Source organism: Cannabis sativa, unplaced genomic scaffold, assembly GCF_029168945.1.
Source record: "Cannabis sativa cultivar Pink pepper isolate KNU-18-1 unplaced genomic scaffold, ASM2916894v1 Contig2, whole genome shotgun sequence".
NCBI lineage: Eukaryota > Viridiplantae > Streptophyta > Magnoliopsida > Rosales > Cannabaceae > Cannabis > Cannabis sativa.
The window spans coordinates 1,499,048-1,521,848 of NW_026870038.1; the positions used below are offsets into that span (position 1 = coordinate 1,499,048).

General features: G+C 31.7%; 1 protein-coding gene across 2 annotated transcripts; it reads left to right on the forward strand.

Moving 5' to 3' along the window:
• The first annotated feature begins 7,455 nt into the window (after window positions 1-7,455).
• On the forward strand, window positions 7,456-21,651 carry LOC115716957 (uncharacterized). Of its 2 annotated transcripts, XR_009685514.1 has the most exons (24): window positions 7,459-7,625; window positions 7,709-7,811; window positions 8,588-8,664; window positions 8,864-9,028; window positions 9,117-9,236; window positions 9,324-9,386; window positions 9,501-9,608; window positions 10,088-10,246; window positions 10,656-10,733; window positions 10,911-10,988; window positions 14,248-14,334; window positions 14,438-14,506; window positions 14,597-14,692; window positions 15,041-15,111; window positions 15,335-15,463; window positions 15,570-15,646; window positions 15,726-15,766; window positions 16,022-16,096; window positions 16,262-16,419; window positions 16,511-16,615; window positions 16,710-16,785; window positions 17,392-17,474; window positions 17,712-20,108; window positions 21,319-21,651. XR_009685514.1 is itself a non-coding variant. In XM_030645885.2 (23 exons), the coding sequence occupies exons 1-23, from the start codon at window positions 7,482-7,484 to the stop codon at window positions 19,978-19,980; spliced, it is 4,431 nt and encodes a 1,476-aa protein (XP_030501745.2). In that variant the 5' UTR covers window positions 7,456-7,481; the 3' UTR covers window positions 19,981-20,245. The 2 variants fall into 2 exon arrangements, 1 of the variants encoding a protein (XP_030501745.2); XM_030645885.2 differs by lacking the exon at window positions 21,319-21,651 and having other exon boundaries at window positions 7,456-7,625; window positions 17,712-20,245.
• The last annotated feature ends 1,150 nt before the right edge of the window (window positions 21,652-22,801 follow it).

Below are 22,801 nucleotides of genomic sequence, written 5' to 3' on the forward strand. Positions count from 1 at the left end.
ACCCCTCTCTCTCCTCTCAATTTTATTTTTTTAAAAAAAAATAATTAAAAATTTGTAGAATTATCTCATATACAATATTCTAATTTCTTTTTGGCTAATTAGAATTTTTACCTTCTAAACTTTGATATGTACCAAATCATGCTCCCTGAAATTTTAAGGTCGTTGAAAATGCCCCCAAACTATTGAAATTATTGGATTTAAGGACTTTTTCCAAATTTAGGAAAAAAGTCTAACATGGATGAAAATTTAAGGGGCATAATTAGTATATGTCAAAGTTCGAGTGGCATGATTTGGTAGATATCAAAGTCTGAGGAGCATGGTTTAGTACATAAACAATCACTAAAATAGTAAAATTTAATGAAATTAGACAAAAGTCCTTAAATCCAACAATCTCAATAGTTTAAGGGGCATTTTTAACGACTTTAAAAGTTCAGGGGGCATGCTTTGGTACATGTCAAAGTTCAGGGGGCAAAAATCCTAATTAGCCTTTCTTTTTTTCAAATTTACGGTTGGAGTTTCTTCGGTGATTTTTATGTGAATTGTTATAGCGATTTAGGTTAATCTTTTAGTAGTTATAGGGGTTGTTGTATGGAATTCCGTAAAAATGTAAAAAAAAAAAAAAAAAACTGTTTTACAGTGTAAAAATGAAAAAAATCTTAAAAATTATTAGAAAATATTTATTTATTTTTGTATAAAGTAATTTGCGACGTAAATACTTAAAGTGACGTTTAGTTTACTAAAATGTAATTGTAATAGTAATAGGAATAGTAATAAAACGTAATACTATTACCATGTTTGGCTTATTTTATAATGGACATTGTAATTAATTTTTTTTATTTGGTTTAGTATAAAACTAAAATTGAATAATTAATGTATTGACTAAAATGCCCTCATTTTATTTATTGTTAACTACATTTGGTAAAGAGATAAGAGAGAGAGACGGGTATAAAAGTCTTTTTGTAATATATTGGTAATTGTAATCCTCATTCATGAGTTATATCTATGTAATGAGAATTCATGCAACTCGTGTAATGCTCATTACAATGTAAAGAGATTACAAAAATTTAAAGGCTCAACCAAACATTCTAATTGTAATCTCTATTTCATTCCAATCTTGATTACACCAAAGCAAACATGTTATAAGTTTAACTCGCAAACGAGTCCGGTCATTCTCTAAAGAATGGTTGCCTATTCGCCTTGATTGCATTTAGAACCAATGATTCCCCGTCGTGACAACACATCAATGTCCTCTCTCTTACAAAAATGTTTGGTTGCAAATAAATACTTAAGTTTAATTTTTACAGTAATAATACTCAAGTTATATTTTTAGAACTTTTGTATGTATGCAACTATTAAGTCTCAAGTTATTATCCACGTATTATTTTCTTATTTAATTTTTAAATAAAAAAATAAAAATTTAATGATTTGGACTAATTAGGGATTGTTACGTGGCTATTGACTTGACACTTAATGGTTAGGTACCTATGAACGTTTCGAAAAATATAACTTAAGTATTTTAACAGTTAAAAAATAAACTTAAGTATTGATGCCACGAATTATTTTTTTTATATATATATTTTATTTATGCTTAATTATGTAAAAGTTGAGTTATACTATTATGCTCCATTGCATTATTTTAAATCTTGATGTAAAATTTAAAATGTTATTTAATACTCACTTAATAATTTATATAAAAAAAATAAAAAATAATAATACAAAGGTCAATGTTTAACGCCCAAATGTGACTTCCACTAGCGGTAATTGTAGTATAGATCAAGCGGTCGATTCCACAAGGAGGTGATTATGGACAAAAGCGTTAGTAGAAAAATAAACACAAAAAGTTAATAAAAAGTTGGGATGCTGAGATAGTGAATGATTTATTTAATGAGCGTGAACAGCAACTCATCTTGAATATTCCATTGACCATAGGCCACGGCAGTGACAAACTTACTTGGAGCTATGAAACGTCAGGTAATTACTCGGTTAAAAGTGGTTATAACCTTCTCCAAAAGCTTCATGGAAGATGGAATGCCAATGAAGATGAACTCACCAAATTTTGGACAAAGTTTTGGAAGCTGAAAATTCCCCCAAAGGTGAAGAATCTGGTTTGGCGAGCTGCTAGAGAATGCCTGCCGACTCTGCAACAACTGAAAATCAAGCGAGTCGATGTTCATACACTCTGTCCTATCTGCCATGCTGAAGACGAAACCATTGTCCATGCTCTCATTACCTGTACGAGAGTGAAACAAGTATGGGACAGAGTTGGTATTGGAACACAAGTTGTAGCAGCTGCACCAGAGAATTTTCTGGGCTGGTTTACTGCCAGTTTTGCTGCTGTTGATGCAGAAAAAAAACTGCTTCTCCTGGTCCTTTGTTGGGCCATTTGGAACGCCCGAAATGATGTCGTATGGCAACAAAAAAGTGTTACTGCAGCTGCCATTGTTGTGCAAGCAACAGGATACCTTGAACAATGGAAGAATGCTCAAAATTCTCGAATTGAGACGTCTTGGTCAGGCCTTAGAGCGGACGACGGTGCTGAGCATTGGACTGTACCCAGTGTAAACTCTATCAAGGTAAACGTTGACGCTGCTCTCTTTGATGGTGGCAACAGATACGGCTGTGGCTTAGTGGCTCGAGATCATTTTGGTATGTTAATTGAGGGGAAGATGGCGCTTTTTACTGGTTCGGTTACACCGGAGGTAGCTGAAGCAATAGGCATTCGTGAAGCGTTAAGTTGGATCAAGAGACATAATTGGCAGCAAGTTACACTCGAAACGGATTGCCTAACGGTGGTCCAAGCGATAAGAAGCGAGGTGAATATGATTTCAATGTTTGGCCAAATTATCCAAGAGTGTAAAAGTTTGTTGTTTGAATTAAAAACGATTTCTGTGTTATTTGTTAAACGATCAGCAAATGTGGTAGCTCATAACTGTGCTAGAGCTTCCATATTTTTTCCTGGTTGTACCTTCGATTTGGAGTCTGTTCCAATCGATTTGCTACCTTCTTTGGTAGCAGATTTTAATGGTTAATAAAGATGCATTTTCCATTCAAAAAAAAAAGTAACCAAAAGAGTTTGAAGATTTTTGTTTTGGTAATAAATATTAAAAGAAATCAAATAAAAGTGTAATCAATAGTCAAAGAGAGAAATGCTTCAATAATTATCCATATGCTTATTTAGCTATTTTGTACATTTGATTCACAAAGTTAACACAAATAATATAATATTAAAGTTCATTATATTTTGAGTATACAAATTCTTGAAAACAAAAGAAATAATTTAATCTTATGTAGAACCTAGAAATGACATTATACATCAAGTAATAATGCAATAAAAGATTAAACATAAAACTAAACATCAATATTATTTTTACTAAATAGTAACACATAGAAAGAGCATGACTAATCCTATATATTTTTAGTAAAGATAATGACAAAGAGATAGAGATGGAGATGGTGGTGATAGTGAATGAAATAAACATTAATATTACTTTTATTAAATTTTAGACACATAGGGAGAGCATGACTAAACTTATATATCATTTAATAAAAAGTAAATAAAAATGAACATAAAAGATAGAATTGAGCAATACTACCATTACTATAATCACTAAATAAAGCTATATAGAAAGAGCATGACTAAATCTATATATATCTGGTATATAATAGCATAGATAGTATAGATGGAAGAAAAACATAAAAATAAAATTATAATATGAACTTGCGTTACTCAAATAAATATTACAACAAAAAGTGAATCAAAAATACAAAATAACCTTACTTTGCATATGGAATCATCCCTAACCTTCCAAGGAAGATTAGACCATTATGCTAATCATTCTCATAAAATTTCTAAAGAGAAAGATGAGAAGAAAAGTGAAGAGAATTTTGCTATAATTTTTCTACACTACAAATTACACACCAAAAATTACTAAAATGAGCTCCTATTTATAGAGCCATAAAAGGACTAAAAGTAAATACATACAAGTTTGGGATTATAAAATAAATATTAATATTAAATTTAAGGTTTCAAATCAAAAATAAAATTAATATTATTTTTGTTATCATTGTGATTTTGTCTTTTACTCTTTGGATGAAGGTTGAGTGTGGAAGAAGGAAACAGGGTTGATGATGACTTAGACTTATCATCATTGCATCACATGCTTTGGAAGAGACAAAATTTATGATGAGTAGGCTTGACTTTTTTTGGTTGGATTGCTTTGGACTTTAACAAAAATGTCATTTTTTTTCTTCATTTCTTTTCAATTTTGCTCCTTCCTCTTCCTTTCAACAAAAATACACTTTAATTCCTACAAAAAAAACATATATTGGATCAAAATCAAATATTTTCATTTATAAAATATATTACAATAATTTCATGAAAATATTAATTAATACTCAATTTATTTTATCATTTAAAATAAATAAAAATTTATTTTTAACCACTGATCACTCAATATAAAATTTAATAATAATAATAATAAAAGTCATGACAATGTTAACTAAAATTTAATAATAAAATATTAAAAATGACATAATGATAAATATAAAAACATAACATTAATTTCAATGCAAATTTTACATTATGCTAATTTTGGATCACTTTTTATAAGTATCCAATGTTAGTAGAACTATAATTTTCATCTAATTTCATCAATACATACTCCGTTTTGAATGTATTAGATTTAGAAGTAATTAATATTACATGTTTCCGTTTAGAGTCATCAATTTAAAATATGAGTTTTACATGTACTATTCTGTTTAAGACACTATCAGAGCTTGTATTGAGGTAACTAAACAAAATTATACTTTTACAAATATTAGATACACATGACGCTAAAAAAAATTGTCGAGTATATGCTGCTTATAAACTTTAATCTTTAAGTATTTATACTGTTATTTATCATATAAATAATAATAAAAATATCTCGTTTTGGAGTGATATGTCTAATTACTATGTAGTGATATTATTTTAGGGTGGTAATGCTTATGGTTAAATTTTGGAGGATGTTTGTTCTATGTGGATGGCTTATTTGGCAAACACAAAGATGCTATACCAATAGAGATAAATAGGTGCTACCATAGAAAAGTGTGTTGATATTGCTACATGTAGGGATGTAAACGTGGCGGGGCGGGGCGAGTGCAGGGATTGCTCCCCGACCCTTATACCCGCTTTCTAAATTCACCCCATACTCGCTTTAATATCCGTTTAAATTAAAGTGGGAGCAGGGCGGGAATTACCCAACGGGGAAATGATTTCTATCAGGTATCCATTACACATATATTTTTGAAAAAAAAAATAATGCCTCAAAGAGAATTTATAAAAAAACAATTATAAAAACTCATTAAAACTATAAACGTGAGTGAAAGAGTGTGTATAGTAAATGAAGTTAATACAAAATTGGCAATAAAAAATAAATAGTTAAGTGTCATTTTTTAAAGCAGTTAAGTGTGATTATTAATATGCATCACTGCAGATATTTTCATGAAAACTGAAATGTCTCATTACTATAATCAATAAAAAGCCTAAAATATGAAGTTATTTTAATTGTAGTAGTTTCAATTTTAAAACTTAAATATATACATATATCATATCAGGGTGGGTTTGGGCTGGGTATCTATTCCCCGCCAAATTTCCAACTTGGGTATGAACATTTATTAATAGAAGAAACTTAACACAGTAAAGTAAACAGAATAAAAAGTACAGGATATTTTTGAAAAAATTATACTCTACAATAAAATAAGGGTCAAGATGCAAAATGACCCTAAATCTAATAATTAACTTAATAAATGTCTATTTTTTAAAAAAATTAACAAAATGTCCTTTTAGTTAAAAATTTGATGATAAAATTACAATTATAACCTTGAATAATTAAGTGTTCGGTATAATTATTTTACACAATAGTATATTGTTTTTATGTGCAATAATATATTTAAAAAAACTGAAAGGTAATATATAAATATATATTTTAAAATAACTGAAAGGTAGTATATTAGTTCAAGATTGTAGTATATTATTTTAATGTGCTATGGTATATAATGAACGAAAGACGGAAATTAAAAAATATGGAATATTAGTTTAAGTTTGAGGTATAGTTATATTTCACTAGGAAATATTGTTTTTATGTTCATTAATATATCATGAAGGAAAGAAAAAAAAAACATGTGGAATATTAAATTAAATTTTTAGTATATATATATTTTTCACTATATTGGTGGTATATTAATTTTTCATTATAGTATTTCTGCTTATGATTGCAGAATATAGTTTTTATATGCTATTATATATTGTGGAAAAAAATCATTTAATAGTATATTAGTTTAAGTTTATGGTATATTTATATTGGTCTAAGGTATATTGTTTTGTATGTGATATGTATATCGTGAAGGATATAAAGAAAAAAAAAACTATTCAATATTAATTTAAGTATGAGGTACAGTTATATTTGACCTAGGTATATTGATTTTATGTTCATTGGTATTTCATGAAGGAAGGAACAAGAAAAGAAAAACTTGTGGAATATTAAATTAAGTTTTTTGTATAATTTTTTTTTCATTATGCTGGCGGTATATTAATTTTTGACTATGGTATATCTGCTTATGATTGTGATATAAAATTTTTGTATGCTACTGTATATTGTGGAAAACAATTTATTTAATAGTATATTAGTTTAAGTTTGTGATATATGTATATTGGTTTAAGATATATTGTTTGTATATCATACGATATATTAATAAAAAATTAATTATATGGTTAAATAACATATTAGACAACAACAACAGCAGCAAAATGTAAAAGAATAAAATATATAATACCTTTTATATAATGAAAAAATAGTTGACAAAAATTTAGTAGGGATGTTTTGATTTATTGTTTTTCATAATTTCTATTAAAGACCTTTTATATAATGAAGGGTATTTTAGGTATTAAAAAGTAAAAAATGACATTTACTTTATTATTTTTAAAAGGGACATTAACTATCTATAGAGTTAGAAATAAGGTCATTTAGTTACATTTCTCATAAAATAAAAAGAAATTTCAGTACGGTGTAAAAAAGGATAAGTTGAAAAATGCCTCTTTTATTAATCAATTAACCAAATTTGCCTCTAATTTTATATTTATTTGAAACATACCTCTTTTTATATGTATTGTATCCAAAATACGCTGACATAAGAGAGTCACATAAAGAGTATCTTGAAGTGACAGAGGAAAAATTGGTACAATATTTAAAAAACGAGGTAAAAGTAATAGACTTTAAAAAAAAAAGATAAAAGTAAAAAAGGATAATATAAAAATGGTATAGAGTGTAATTTTGTAAAAATCTCGTAAAATAATCCCAAAACAGAATGGGCTGGGCCGGGCCTGGGCCTGGGCCGGGGCCGGGGCCGGGCATGGGTCTGGAGACTCTACAACCAAAAGGTATTTGTTAAACCCTACTTCAGAGGACGCAAGAGGTTCATTCATTCATCTCAGAGCAACAACAATGGGAATACCTTCGTTTTACAGATGGTTAGTGGAGAAGTTCCCTCGCACTGTAATCGATGCCCCAATCAATGGCTTGGACTTCGACAATCTCTACCTCGACATGAATGGCATCATCCACCCCTGTTTTCACCCTCAAGGACTGGTATGCTGCCTTATATAGTACTTACAATATATATGTATTATTGTTTGTATAATTGATTGAGCATTGTGTATTGTTCTCCACAGCCAGCTCCGAAGACCTACGATGAGGTTTTTCAAGCGGTTTTTAAGTATATTGATAAGCTTTTATCTGTTGCTAAACCCAAAAAGCTACTCTTCCTTGCAATTGGTGAGTGAAACTCAACTCTGTCTGTTTGTTTGGCTTGGAATATCTTGGTTTTCTTTACCTGTTTCGTTTGGTAGGCCATATTAGATTTTATTCTATTGTATATAATGCTATTTTAAGTTTTGATTTATATCAAAATATTGTATATATATCTATATATGTATATACAATACCAAACATAGTGCTACAAAGTAAGGTAAATAGCAGTATACTTACTCAAAATTTCAAATTTGTAAGTGGTATAAATCTACTGCTCAATATTTGTAAACTGTATTTTTTTTTTATTATTGTCTTAAATATGACATATATAAGGCTTAAATTCTAAATCATTGGGTCTAGACAGAAACATATAGTATTAAATGTTCTTTTAATAAATTCAAAACAGAGTTTGTATTGATGAAATTGGAGAAAAATTATAGTTTTACAAGCATTAGGTACTTATGTTGCTGAAAAAAATAAACATGGGACTTATACTGTTTATAAACTTCAACTTTTGGTACTTATGCCGCTATTTATCCTAAAAAGTATGATATATCATACAATTTAATATAATATGATTTTATACGGTGTACCAAACGCACTTTTGCTTGTTTTATGACCATATAGTGTAATTTTTGGTTCTTCTTGCAACAAAATACGTTTATTTTGCTTATAGTATTTTTTTAGAAAGTTATTTTCATAATTAAAAATTTAATAATGACTATTTTTCACAAAACATTCTGCAAAAAAAACTGTAAATGTGTTTGAAAGTTTGTGTTTTGGATTAATTTTTTCTGTAGATGGTGTTGCTCCTCGAGCTAAGATGAACCAGCAAAGGTCGCGACGATTCAGGACTGCTAAGGATGCGGCTGAGGAGGTGGGTTTTTGTTGTATTTGATCTCTGAAACTTGCCATTGATATCTGTTATGATCCAATATTCATTATTAGGAACACAATCAAAGATAGAGTACATGAACAAATACAAGTATATATTTGATAATTTATCATTAGTAAAAGAATTAAAAACACAAAATCTCTGTATCAAACATAACTGTTTTTAATAATGTTTCTTTCAGGCTGCTTGGAAAGTGAAGCTTAAAAATCAGTCAATAGAAGATTCTTGTAAACTTGATTCAAATGTCATCACACCTGGGTCTGAATTCATGGCATTGTTGTCTTCAGCCCTTCGCTATTACATTTACTTGAGAATGAATGAGGATCCAAACTGGCAGGGAATCAAGGTAACTGTCGTGATATTTACCTGTTTATTCAATTCTCTCTTTCTTTATAGCATATGGATTCTAACTTATTGACATGATGGTTTTGCAGGTCATACTTTCGGATGCCAGTGTACCGGGCGAGGGGGAGCATAAGATAATGTCTTACATTCGTTTGCAAAGAAACCTGCCTGGATTTGATCCAAATACAAGGCATTGTCTATATGGATTGGTAATTTGATGATTCCTTTCATTTAGAGCGGAGCCATTTTAGTCAATATGGGATATCTAATGATGTTGACATTTGAATTTGATATAGGATGCAGATCTTATCATGCTTGCTCTAGCATCCCATGAGGTCCATTTTTCTATCTTGAGAGAGGTTTGTGATGAGCAAGTTGAATTTTTCTTCAAAAGTAACTAAAAACATTACTGTAGTTTTCTCATTATCATTGTCCTTTATTATTATGTTTAATTTTAGATTTGGTATATGTAGGATGTCATGAAGGATAAATTTGTAAAATCCAAGTACATGAATAAGAGAAACGGTACGGGCTTGTTGAAAGGGAATCTAGATAGCTATATCTCAAACCAGAAATTTCAGGTAATTTTCTGTCCCTTGCCAATAATTTTTTTGCATTATTGATTACCACTTTGAACTTCAAGTGTCTAAAGCAATCTTGTTATCTGATACTTCATATAAGATTTTACATTATACGTGTGTGTTGTGGCCATAAGAATATAGGTGGCGTTTGGTTGGAGGTAATGAAATGGAATGGAAAGGAAAGAAAACAATCTCCATTCCATTATTTTGTTTGGTTGTGTATTAAAGTGTTTGAATGTTATTCCAATAGAATGACCTTTCCACCATTTTGATGGGATGACAATTCCATTTTGAAATGGAATGAAACACCATTCCAATGCATGATAAGAAAAAATTTAATAATTTTTTTATCAATTTATTTTATGCATTTTAAATTTTATTCCATTCCTATTCCCATTCCTATGTTTTCATTCCTCCCAACCAAATGCCACCATAGTGTTTCTTCTAATATATTCTTTTCTTGCCATTTTGTGTTACAGTTTCTTCACATTTGGATCCTCAGGGAGTATTTAGCATATCTTATGGAAATCCCAGATGTTAAAGGAGATTTGGAGCGCCAAATTGATGATTTCGTTTTGATGTGTTTGTTTGTGGGAAATGACTTTCTACCTCACATTCCGTCGTTGGAAATATCTGAGGTTGTCCTCATAAGCTTCTTATACATTGAATTCTAAAATTTTACAAAATGAGATTTAAACAAGAGCAAAGTTCTTTTTCTTTGAGTCTTAAAATTTCAGTCACTCAAACTTATATGATGATCTCTTAACCTTTGCATATAATTTTTTTGCTGAAAATTACATGAACCTAATAAATGAATCTTTAATTATTCACTGTTGATTTGTCACATTGGTTAGTTTATGCATGTTTGTATAATGTCTCTCTTTTGAATTTTCTTCTCCAACACATTTTTCCATGGACAATAACTATTTAAGATATTATAGTGTTACGTATGGATGTCTTATCCATGGTTTGTCTTGTACTTTTCATACTTTATCCAATATTTGTTTGTTATAATAGTTCTTGATTTGGGTGCTTCACATCTCTCAGGGGGCTATTGAATTACTTCTGACAATCTATAAAATGGAATTTGTAACAATGGGTGGTTACCTGACAAATTCTTTTGAGGTGAGTCTGATTTAAACGTTTCTTTTATATCTACTATTTGATAGGAATTTGTGTTCTTAAAGTGACCGATCTTATGATTTTGTTTGATATGTGTAAAGTTTGTATTCTTAATAGATTTTGCAGGAGTACAAGTTTAATTTCACTATATTTAATAGTTTATTTTATAAAAATTTATAGGTAAATTTGGAAAGGATGAAGCATTTTTTAGGAGTGGTGGGATCTTATGAAGGATTAATCTTGCAAAAACGTGTCCAGGTATTGATAGTTGTCAAGATCCTTTGCTTTACTTCTCGTTTATTTGCATTTCAAAATAGACAAATAAATAAATAAATTCGATGACAATTAGCTCTAAATATTCTTGGTCCACTTTGTTTTATGGAGTTTGAACCAAAAAAAATAAAATAAAATAATAATAATAATAAATAAATAAATAAGAAAAAAGAAAAAGAGAAATAAATAAGAGATTTGAATTTTAAATGTCCACTCACTTGGAGTCCAATGTCTGAATTTTTTGTTCTCTTCATGAGTGATGATTGCATTTTACAATCAACATTGATCGTTTTTATTTTATCTTGGAGCTTGAGGAAGTTTTTTGGACAAACTTGTTATCTCACTCTATTTTAGTTTGATTAAATCATGAATGTGTGGAAAGGGAGTTGTTGACTCTTGTGTAACGCTCGTGCTTCAGTTTTGTAGTTCCATACTTACACGTACGTTACTTTGGGTGCTTCCTAAATTGTCGACTAATTCTATAAACCAACACGAGTATTTCCAGCATGCTTTATCCTCACTTGCACGTTTCTTACGAAAACTTTCTAGGAGGTCACCCATCTTAAGAGTGCTCCAATTCTTAGGAAAACTTTCTAGGTCACCCATCTTAAGAGTGCTCTAAATCAAACATGCTTGACTTTGGAGTTCTCAAGTGATGGGCTACCGAATGAAAATGCATTTTGCTGGCATAAGTAGTATCTATCAATCCATTTAAGTCTTTATAGTGAAATATTTATTCTAACACGAAAAATGAAGGTTAAATAGAGAAATATTTATTCTAACACAAAAAATGAAGGTTCTTTACACTAAAATAGATTAAATAAAATTTATGGTGATATATTACTCAAGCAATAGATCACAAAATAAAATAAATAAATAATCTAATCTTTTATTCATTCAAGATAAAAAAATATAATAGAAATACTTACAATAAAACTCTAACTCCAAAAGAATTAACTAAATGAAATTAAATTGACGAGGCTCATTAAACTTCTTACGTAAAAATCAACTTTTGAGAAGGAAAATTAAATAAAGTTACACATATATTCCTCATTCGGATTTTCTTATGGATCCTTTGTTCCACATGCTTAGGATTTGTTGGTGGTTGTACCGTCTGTTTAGGTTCGTTAGGGTCTTCTATGTCAGACCCCATCTTCTAAAGTGCCTCTTGTAATTGGCTTGTAATCAAAATTTTTTGGAGCAAGATAAATGCTTGCTAGTGTCTTTGGATGGCAGTTTAAGGGTCATGATGTTTTTCATCAAGTGAAAGGTAGTTTATGGTTCTAACACATTGTTCATTCATTTTCAATTCCAATGTAGAAATAGTATCGATGAAACGCTTAATCAATGTGTCATACTTCAAATATTCTAGACTACGAATATTCATATTTATTTACTTTGATTTAAGTGAGTCTTTGCCTCCTGCGATTTGAGCGAGTGGGACATAACTAAATATTTTTCGTGTGTTATTAGCATTACTCGCTCTCTTTTCATAGTCTCTCCTATGCTTTGATTGATGCTATCCATATTCTTTATTATCCCATGCAGTTCATTTCTCTCATTAGACTTTTATAAGTATCTTAAAGCATTAATGATCGTAACTATATTTAGATCCATAAGCTGACTTTGTATAACCCACAATTAATACTCAAAATTAACTAAATTTTATCTATAATACATAACACAACTAAGTCATACTTACTTGGCAACAAGATGATCCTTTGTAACAATGGTGTGTATGGTGTGAATTTAGGGTCGATGTAATTGTGACTATTACCATGTAACTCCCCCGTCTCAGATGTGTAACGCTTGTTTCAGCTGGGTAGTCCCATACCTACACAGTCTTAGAATCATCACAACTGTGTAACGCAGTTGAAGCAGGGGCATTGTGAATGGTATTAGAGCCACAATTATATCGATTCCAAATTCACACGATATATACACCATATCTGCAAAGATCAACTTTTTACCAAGTAAGTATGATTTATTTGTGTTATGTATATATGTTAAATTAATAAATTTAGTTAATTTTGAGAATCTATTGTGGGTTGTACAAAATTAGATTATGGATCCAAATATAGTCAGGACTATTAAGACTTTAAGACACTTGCCAAAGCTTAATGCGATGACTGAACTTCATGGGATAATATAGAATATGGATAACATCAATCGAGGCATGAGGGAGATTATGAGAAGAGAGCGAGTATTGCTGATGGCACATTTCAATATAGGACTATTTTAATAGACCCTCCTATGTTTGGCACCAAGAATGTAGACTTAGTGAATGAATTTAAACATAATATCACTGAAAGTGGTATTTGAGAGAATCCATCAAAGCCCAATAAGAAATCTGTGTATGTATTCAAATTCCACAAGGCTGGATTAGGGAACTTGTGGGTATACACATCATTCGAATCGGTTTTAAACAAATCGAAGAATCCATAAAAGAAATTGACTAACATCAGCTTGAAGGTCCCAAATAGAGGTCAAAGATGGAGAAATGAGAAAACTTAAAGTCTTTAACACCATATTACAATTTGAAAGGATAGACTTTTGTAGAGAAGGATTGAGATTCTATTAGGCCTTAATGTTAGTCTCACTAGTACAACTCATTAGAATTATGGAAGTTGAGTTGTCAAATCTTTAGCGGCCGTGTTCAGTGTTTCTAAGTTTGTGTCTTCTAATTTGGTTGGCTAGTTAAGATTTTTTGTTAGTTTAGCTTATAAATACAGAGAGCTAGTCTTGTGAGAGGGGTGTGAATTTTGTATGAAATATTCAAAGTAAAATATTACTCAGGGAGTTTACCAAGTTTCTCGAATAACTTGGGATTTTGTATTTGTTCTTGCTCTTATTAATAAACTACCTTTTCATAGTTCTTTCAAGAACTGAATTGGTGCACAAGTGTGTATCGGATTCCATCTTAAACAATTTGTTCTAAATGGAGTAACCCAATCACGTTTAGGACCATTGCGTTTTCCCATATTGTTTTTAATGTGAAACTACTTTTAGTAATTTGTTTTTCAATATGTAGTCAGCTGGTTTACTTGCTCGCTAATCTTATATTTTTCTTGATTAGAAGAAAATCAAATTGATCTTTTGTTACTTACATCCTGCTGCATCAGTACTAGAGCTTTTGTTAATCTTTGTTTTTATGTTACTGATTTGTAGATATCTCTTAGTAGATCCGTTGTTCGATGCTTTTATGCTGTCTTATTTGGTTTATTTGTATATGCTTATCCTTCAGGTAGAAAATGAATGGGCTATCCGTGATCAACGTTATTCACAGAATAAAACTGTTACAGAGACATCTTTGGGTTCAAAGTCAGTAAATGTGAGTATGTTGTGAGCTTGAGTTTGAACAGTAACATATTTCCACGGTCAATTTTATTTTATTATTGTTATTTTTTAATGTCATGAAATCTAATTTGAGCCAGTCAAGTGCTATGATGAAGCAAGCACCAGACAATACAACATCAGTTAGCACATCTACTGAAGTTAAAAAGGTGTATACATGACACACTTCAAGGTACTATATTGTATATTAGTTTGAACTGTTTTGTGCTCATAGTTTAAAATTTTTGGTTCTTTGACAGATTAATTTTGGGGAAAATGATTGGAAGGAAAAATACTACTTGGAAAAGTTCAAGGTTGAAACTGAAAATGATCGTCTGAATGTTCGGAACGATTTGGTAAGTGAAGTTTGTTATGCTCTATTTATTTCTAAGTGCCACTTATATGGGCAGCTTATGAATCTATGCTCGGTATAGTTCCTGTTTTCGTTTAATGGTTTGGCTATACTGCAAAAATCTATGCTCTGTAGCTACAAATGTATATGGGTTGGCTATAAATTCCTACTTTTGATGTGACATATCAGATGTAGTTTGTGTTAGAATGATTTTCTGCTATGAAGTCTTGATATTATGATTCCGTATTCAATTTATATCTACGAACCCTTATAATGTGAACACATTCTTTTGCTCTGTGTTATATTTGTTTGTAGTGACTCCAGTTCTTAATTTCTGGTTCATTTTATGTAGGTGTTGAAATATACGGAAGGGATTTGCTGGGTCATGCATTATTATTACGAAGGAGTCTGTTCCTGGCAATGGTATGTGAGCTTTTCTACACATTCCTTATTTTTAAGTCTTGTATCATGTGTTTCTTACAAAGGGCTAGTCATCCGGTCACGAGTCATGAGTAAACTTTTGGAAATTATATCTGCTTTGATGTTTAGTCCTTGAAACAAAAAATCTTTTTTAACACAAAGTTTCATACTTTTTAGTAACACAACATTCACGTTTCATGTTTTCTTCTTTAATGTCCAACTACAGGTACTATCCCTATCACTATGCTCCATGTGCTTCAGATTTTGTTGGTATTGATGAGTTAAAGATTCAATTCACACTTGGGGTACCCTTTAAACCATTTGATCAGTTGATGGCCGTACTTCCTGCTGCAAGGTTTCTCTCTTTCTTTTTCATTCCTTTTTTAAGATTGTATTCGTCGTTATGCATTTTTGCTCTCATATATTAGTCATATGATATTTATTCTCTTGTTCATGTACAGTGCACATGCTCTTCCGGTGTCTTATAGGAAGCTTATGACTGATGCATCATCACCTTTGTTGGCTTTTTATCCAACAGGTCACTAAAATTTACTATGCTCTATGTTTTCCATTTAATGTTAAATTTTCTGTCATTAAAATGAATAGTTTTTCTGCAGATGTTGAGCTGGATATGAATGGGAAACGGTTTTCTTGGCAAGTACGTTCAATTCTGAATTATCTACATCTGAGTATAAGATAAATTTTGTATTTTGTCATGATCAAATTCTTCAACTATGCTTATATTACTTATGTTTAAAAATAAAAAAAGACTGATTTCTACAATCATCATGTATTTTTTTTTTTTTATGTTTGATTAAAATAGATATTAGTTTGATTTCAGTATCATATAGGGCAACTCTATAGATTAAGTTTGTGCTAACAATTTGATGACTTTGTATTTCTTGGAATCCAGGCCATCTACAAGCTTCCATTTATCGAGGAAACCATCCTTCTCTCAGAAATTGCCAGAGTAGAAAATGAATTGACGGTATTCTTTTGAACTGCAATCCTATCGTTTCTTTACGAACTAATCAATGTCATCGGGTGCCTAAATGCTTACCCGTTATGACTATAACCATACAAATGAACTATTTTTCCAGTATTTGATGGGTTTTGTCTTGTTAGGTTTCTCATTGGGTATCTATGTATGTAGGAAGAGGAGCGTCAAAGGAACAAATTGGGTATGGATGTGTTGTTTGTTCATGTGACTTATCCTTTAGCAATGAATATACTTTCTTTCTATAGAAGTAATGTTGATCATTTGAGCTTGATCGATACTCAAATCAAACAGGAAATTGTTCCAGAATCCAGGTATTTGTATTAGAGAAGTGCAACTCTATTCTTTCGTGCCAGCTTTTCACAATTTTGGCGCTAACCTTGCTGTATTTCCTTAATCATGCAGTGATGGGATGAATGGTTACATTTTTGTTTCTAATATACCAGTGCAGCCTGAGCAAATATATTCACCAATTGATGGCATGGATATGATCGCTGACAATAAAGTCTTGTAAGTTGCATGCTATTTTCGCATCTTGTTTGGTCTTGTTCAAATGATTATCTTTGCTATCATATTTGATGAATCTTTTTTTCTGTTTATCTAGGTCCGTGTTCTACAATTCTCCTGCCTTCCATGCTCACATTCCTAGAGCACCAAATGGAGTTCATTATCCGAAAAAGGTACAATGGTTTGTGTTTTTTCTAGCCGTTATATTCTAAATCTTGGAAGTTTAATGCAACATAATTCTGTGCAGGAGTTGAAAAGAGTTCTAAAAGTTTAATAAAAATTAGTGGTAGTAACTTTCATTATCAATGATTTATCTGTGTTTGTGAAACAATGTTTTCATTAGTTTGTTTGATTTAATCTAGAAATTGTTTGTGGCATTGTTGATGTCTGGCATCTCAGCTTTTCCAATTAAATTGTGTGATTGGATAACAAACATGGTTTTGAGCACCCAACACACCTTTTAAGTGACCCAAATTTATATATAGATAGTCCCTCAAAACCATTAGTTTTGTGTACCTACTACCAAGTAGCAACCCAAAGTTTATATTATCCCGAGTTCTTCCTACTGGTTCTAGTCTTTCTTTGAAAATTGTGCTATTTCTTTCCAATCACATGTCCCAGAAAGTGACTAAACTTGCTGCACTGGCCACATGGTTGAAACTTTTTGATTCGAAAAGTGCTGCTCCCAATTTTTATGGCTTTGTTTGTATATTCATGTGTATAAAACACACAAATATATAATTTTTGCCAAGCTGATTTTTGTTGATATGTTTATGCAGTCTATCTTCAGGAGGCATGTTAAACCCACACCATTTCTTTGGCATGAGAAGTCTTCTGTTGTTGGACGATTGCATTCTCTAAGGTGAGAACGTCCTAATGCTATCTCTTTATTGAGCAGGTTTTGCTTGATGTTGGAATTTATATATATGAGAGTAATTGTCAGTTCATGCAAAGAATTTGTTTACATCAATCAGATTATTCGAGGGTAGACTGATTATTTTTGCTTGGGACTTTACTGACTTAATACTCTCGAAATAAATGATGACTGCATGCATGTGTTTTTTGTTCTGTTTCCTTTGGCTAATATAAGCTTTTGCAGGCCCATTCACATGTCTATCTCTGGCTCTCGTCTTTCAAACTCAGCTCGTCTACTTGTGACGAAGTGGTATCTTGAAATTGAGAAGCAACGAAAGAGCAAGGGAGATGTAGAGCTTCATGGAGCTAAAACTACTGATGGGAGTCATGCTGCTGCTGAGGGCGAAAGCATCAATGGTAAAACTATGAAACGTATAGCTAGGGCCCGCAGACAAAAGGAGAAACGGGCCCGCAGACAAAAGGAGAAACGAATGGCTGAACTCGGGGCTATGCATGTGGGTGAAAAGGGGCCTGCATCCATTCCAATGACACAAGAAGCAGTATCTGTAGATGCAGGCCTTGTTGAAAGTGCAATTGTCGATGTGAGTCATGCTGCTGCTGAGGGCGAAAGCATTAATGGTAAAACTATTGATGGGAGTCATGCTGCTGCTGAGGGCGAAAGCATCAATGGTAAAACTGTGAAACGTATAGCTAGGGCCCGCAGACAAAAGGAGAAACGGGCCCGCAGACAAAAGGAGAAACGAATGGCTGAACTCGGGGATATGCATGTGGGTGAAAAGGGGCCTGCATCCATTCCAATGACACAAGAAGCAGTATCTGTAGATGCAGGCCTTGTTGAAAGTGCAATTGTCGATGTGAACATTGGTAAAAGTGGACGTGAACAGAATGATATTATCCACGTTGGCAAAAAGGAACCTGCATCCACTCCAGAGACACAAGAAGCAGTGTTTATAGATGCAAGTTGTGGTGAAAGTGCAACTGTAGATGCAAAATGTAAAAGTGATATCATCCACGTGGGCGAAAAAGAGGCTGCATCCACTCCTAAGACACAAGAAGAAGCATTATCTATAGAAGCAAGCCTTGGTGAAACTGCAACTGTAGATGCCGGTGTTGACAGCAAAGGCATCAATTGTAAAACAAGGAAACGAAGAAGAAAACATGAAAGTGGACGTGAACAGAGTGGTATTATCCATGCCGGCAAAAAGGAGCCTGCATCCACTCCAAAGACAGAAGAAGCAGTGTTTATAGATGCAGGGTGTGGTGAAAGTGCAACTGTAGATGGAAAACGTGAAAGTGATATTATCCATTTGGGCGAAAAAGAGGCTGCTTCAACTCCTAAGACACAAGAAGAAACATTGTCTATCGATGCAGGCCTTGGTGAAAGTGCTGGTGCTGAGAGCAAAGGCATCGATAATAGTAAAACTAAGAAACGCAGACGAAAGAGTAAAAGTGGACGTGGACAAAGCGATATTATCCATGTCGGCGAAAAGGAGCCTGCATCCACACCAAAGACAGAAGAAGCAGTGTTTATAGATGCAGGGTGTGGTGAAAGTGCAACTGTAGATGGACAATGTAAAAGTTATATTATCCATTTGGGCGAAAAAGAGGCTGCTTCAACTCCCAAGACACAAGAAGAAACATTATCCATCGATGCAGGCCTTGGTGAAAGTGCTGGTGCTGAGATCAAAGGCATCAATGATGGTAAAACTAGGAAACGAAGACGAAAGAGTAAAAGTGGACGTGAACAAAGTGATACTATCCATGTCGGTGAAAAGGAGCCTGCGTCCACTCCAAAGACAGAAACAGCAGTGTTTATAGATGCAGGGTGTGGTGAAAGTGCAACTGTAGATGGAAAACTTGAAAGTGATATTATCCATTTGGGCGAGAAAGAGGCTGCTTCCACTCCTAAGACACGAGAAGAAACATTATCTATCAATGCAGGCCTTGGTGAAATTGCTGGTGCTGAGAGCAAAGGCATCGATAATGGTAAAACTAGGAAACGCAGACGAAAGAGTGAAAGTGGACGTGGACAAAGCGATATTATCCATGTCGGCGAAAAGGAGCCTGCATCCGCACCAAAGACAGAAACAGCAGTGTTTATAGATGCAGGGTGTGGTGAAAGTGCAACTGTAGATGGAAAACGTGAAAGTGATATTATCCATTTGGGCGAAAAAGAGGCTGCTTCAACTCCCAAGACACAAGAAGAAACATTATCCATCGATGCAGGCCTTGGTGAAAGTGCTGGTGCTGAGATCAAAGGCATCAATGATGGTAAAACTCGGAAACGAAGACGAAAGAGTAAAAGTGGACGTGAACAAAGTGATACTATCCATGTCGGCGAAAAGGAGTCTGCATCCAGTCCAAAGACAGAAACAGCAGTATCTATTGATGCAGGGCTTGAAAAGGAGCCTGCATCCAATCCAAATATTGGAGAACCAGCAATGATTTCGAACACAGGAGAAAGAACAACATCTGGAGGTGACAATAGGTGAAGATGGATTGACAAGCCTTCCAAATCCCAACGAAATTGCAGGCGATGACAACAAGTGCCTTAGTATTATTCCGGAACCGAAACCAAAGAAAAGAAGAAGAAAAAAGGCAAAGGTGACTGGTAATTGAGGTCAGTATTTGCTGTGAGGACCAACCAAAATGAGTTCTTGTGTTTTCTATATATATTAAATTTTGCTCAAGTTTTTCTTCTTATTAAGTTACTTTGTTGCTTATAATTACATGATATGATATTCATGATTTTTGTCATTGAATCTCTAGAGTTTATTTATCATTTTATGCAACATTATATATACATGAGGAAATTCACTTCAATCTAGATTTGATAATTTAAACAATCTCTCTTATATTTTTATTTATTTTTTAAGTTTGATTATTGGCATTCAATTTTCAGTTTGTTTTTGTTTTGTTGTATACTTGTTTAGCTGTTAAATTTCTGTTTCTATTTTGTATCAATGTTTTTTTTGTTTCCTTTTTCTAATTAAAACAAATTTGATCACATATTTGATTCGAAAACTACTTTTCCCTACCCACGTGATAATATGATTTGATATTTTCATGAGGTAAAACTTGAGATTTTCAGAAAATGGTGAATGTATATTTATTTATACATAAAATTAGAGAGTAAATAGGAATTTAATTAAATTAGAGACACTATATTAAGAAACTAACTGAATGCAATTAACTTTAATTTTTACAACTAATATACAATTAAAAGCATATCTAATAAAAATTTAAATAAGTGGTGAAAAGTTTAAATATAGCTTATTTAACAAAAAGTGTGTTATAATAGTATGTCAAAAAGTGATGTAAATTTGGTATATAAATTTTTGTTAAATTTAATACAACATTTAAATAAAAAAGTGTGTTATATTTTTGTATTATTTTATTAGTATATTTAACTATAGCATTAAATTATAAACTATTTATATATATATTTTTTTATTGTTTTACATATTAAATTAATAAAAAAATTAATAATAAAATTATTAGTTTTTATTTTTATAAGGGTAATTTGCGGCTAAACTTTGAACTTTAAAGTTTGGTTAAATTCTTAGATTGAAAAAATTATTGTTAAACTCCCTAATATCCATAATCGTTTTGATCTGTACTCTTTTCATTCATTTTGATTTGTTAAATGCCAAAGTGAACTGCCATGGTGTATACAATGTACACGTGGCAAAATAATTTAAAATATTTTAAAATTTTAAAAATAAAATAAAAAAAAATTAAATTCTTTTTTTTCTTTCTCTTTTCTTCTTCCTCTTTCTTTTTCTTGGACCCTAACTCCATTAGCCTCCTCTTCTCTTCTCTTTCCACAGTGTCTCCTCTTGGCTTGGTGAGTCGAAGTCAGCTTCGATTTGGCTTTGAGTCCAGCAATGGTCAGCGTGGATGGAATGGGAATGTCTATGACGTTTGAGAGTGATGAGTTCTGAAGCATGTTAGGGCATGTTAGGGCATCAGCTCTGCCCACGGACCACCACGATTTGGAACTCTTCTTGAATTGTCTCAGCCACCACTTTCTTCTCCTCTCTATCTCTCTCTCCAAATGTTTTTTATCGGGTTTCATAAAAATAGAATCTTTGGCTTTTGGGTCTAATGAATTTATGAAATTGAGACAGAAGAAGAAGAAGATGATAGGTGTTTTGCTCTTATGAGTATTTTGTTTTTTTTGTTTTTGTTTTTTTTTTTGTTGAGATTAAAGAAAAAAAAAAAGAAAACGAAAAAGATTGAGGAGGATGGAGCTCGGGAGGGGAATTTTTTGGGTTTATGGTGTTGGAGCTTGTGGTGGATTTTTTGAGTTTATGGGGCCGAAGCATGAGAAAGAGGAGAAATTTTTGGGTTTCTAGATTTTATGGGTTGACGAAGAAGGAAGAAGTAAAAGGAAAGAAAAAAAGAAAAAGAAAAAGAAAAAAATAAATTATTTAAAATAATTATTTGTTTTTTATGATTTTTAAATTTTAAAATATTTTAAATTATTTTTTTAATATTTATATTATTATTTTTAGGTGGACTAATGAAAATTTGTCACGTGTACACTTGCGTATACTGTGGTAGTCTATTGTGGAGATACGGAGTACAAAGCAAAACGATTGTGGAGATTAATAGAGAGTAGCCATAATTTTTTCAGTCTAGGGTTTAACCATACCAAACTTCAAAGTGAGTTTAGTTGTAAATTACTCTTTTTTTTTTAATAAAACTATTAATTAGATATCAAATTTTGCATCAAAGTTCTGCAATTGTACATTAGAGCATAATGCTAAAATTTGATGTAAATTTACCACAAAGCTACTTTTTGTGGTAAATATTTTATAATTTTTATATTTTTTATTGGAGATAGTCTAATATAGCTAATAAATTCTAACATTCTCTCCCTTAAGGTGAAGAATAAATGTTAATCATGCCTTGTTTGTTACAAAGATAGTCAATCCGCACCCCATTCACAACCTTTGTAAAAATATCTCTTCATTGTTCTCCAATTTTTATATATCTTGTGGAGATCAAGCCTTGTTGAACTTTTTTCATGAACAAAATAACAATAAATTTCAATGTATTTAGTTCGCTCGTGAAACACAAGATTTAAGGAAATATAAAAAATAACTTGGTTATCGCACTAGAATTTTGCAAGAACTAAAGATTTAAACTTGAATTCAAAGCTGATAAATCCATACAATCTTACAACATGTTAGTGAAGTATATGTGAGTGTGCCACCTTAAATGTAGCTCATTATTAATTAGTGACATATGCTATTATTTTTAGTGACATATATGTGAGTGTGCAACCTTCAATGCAACTTATAAGTA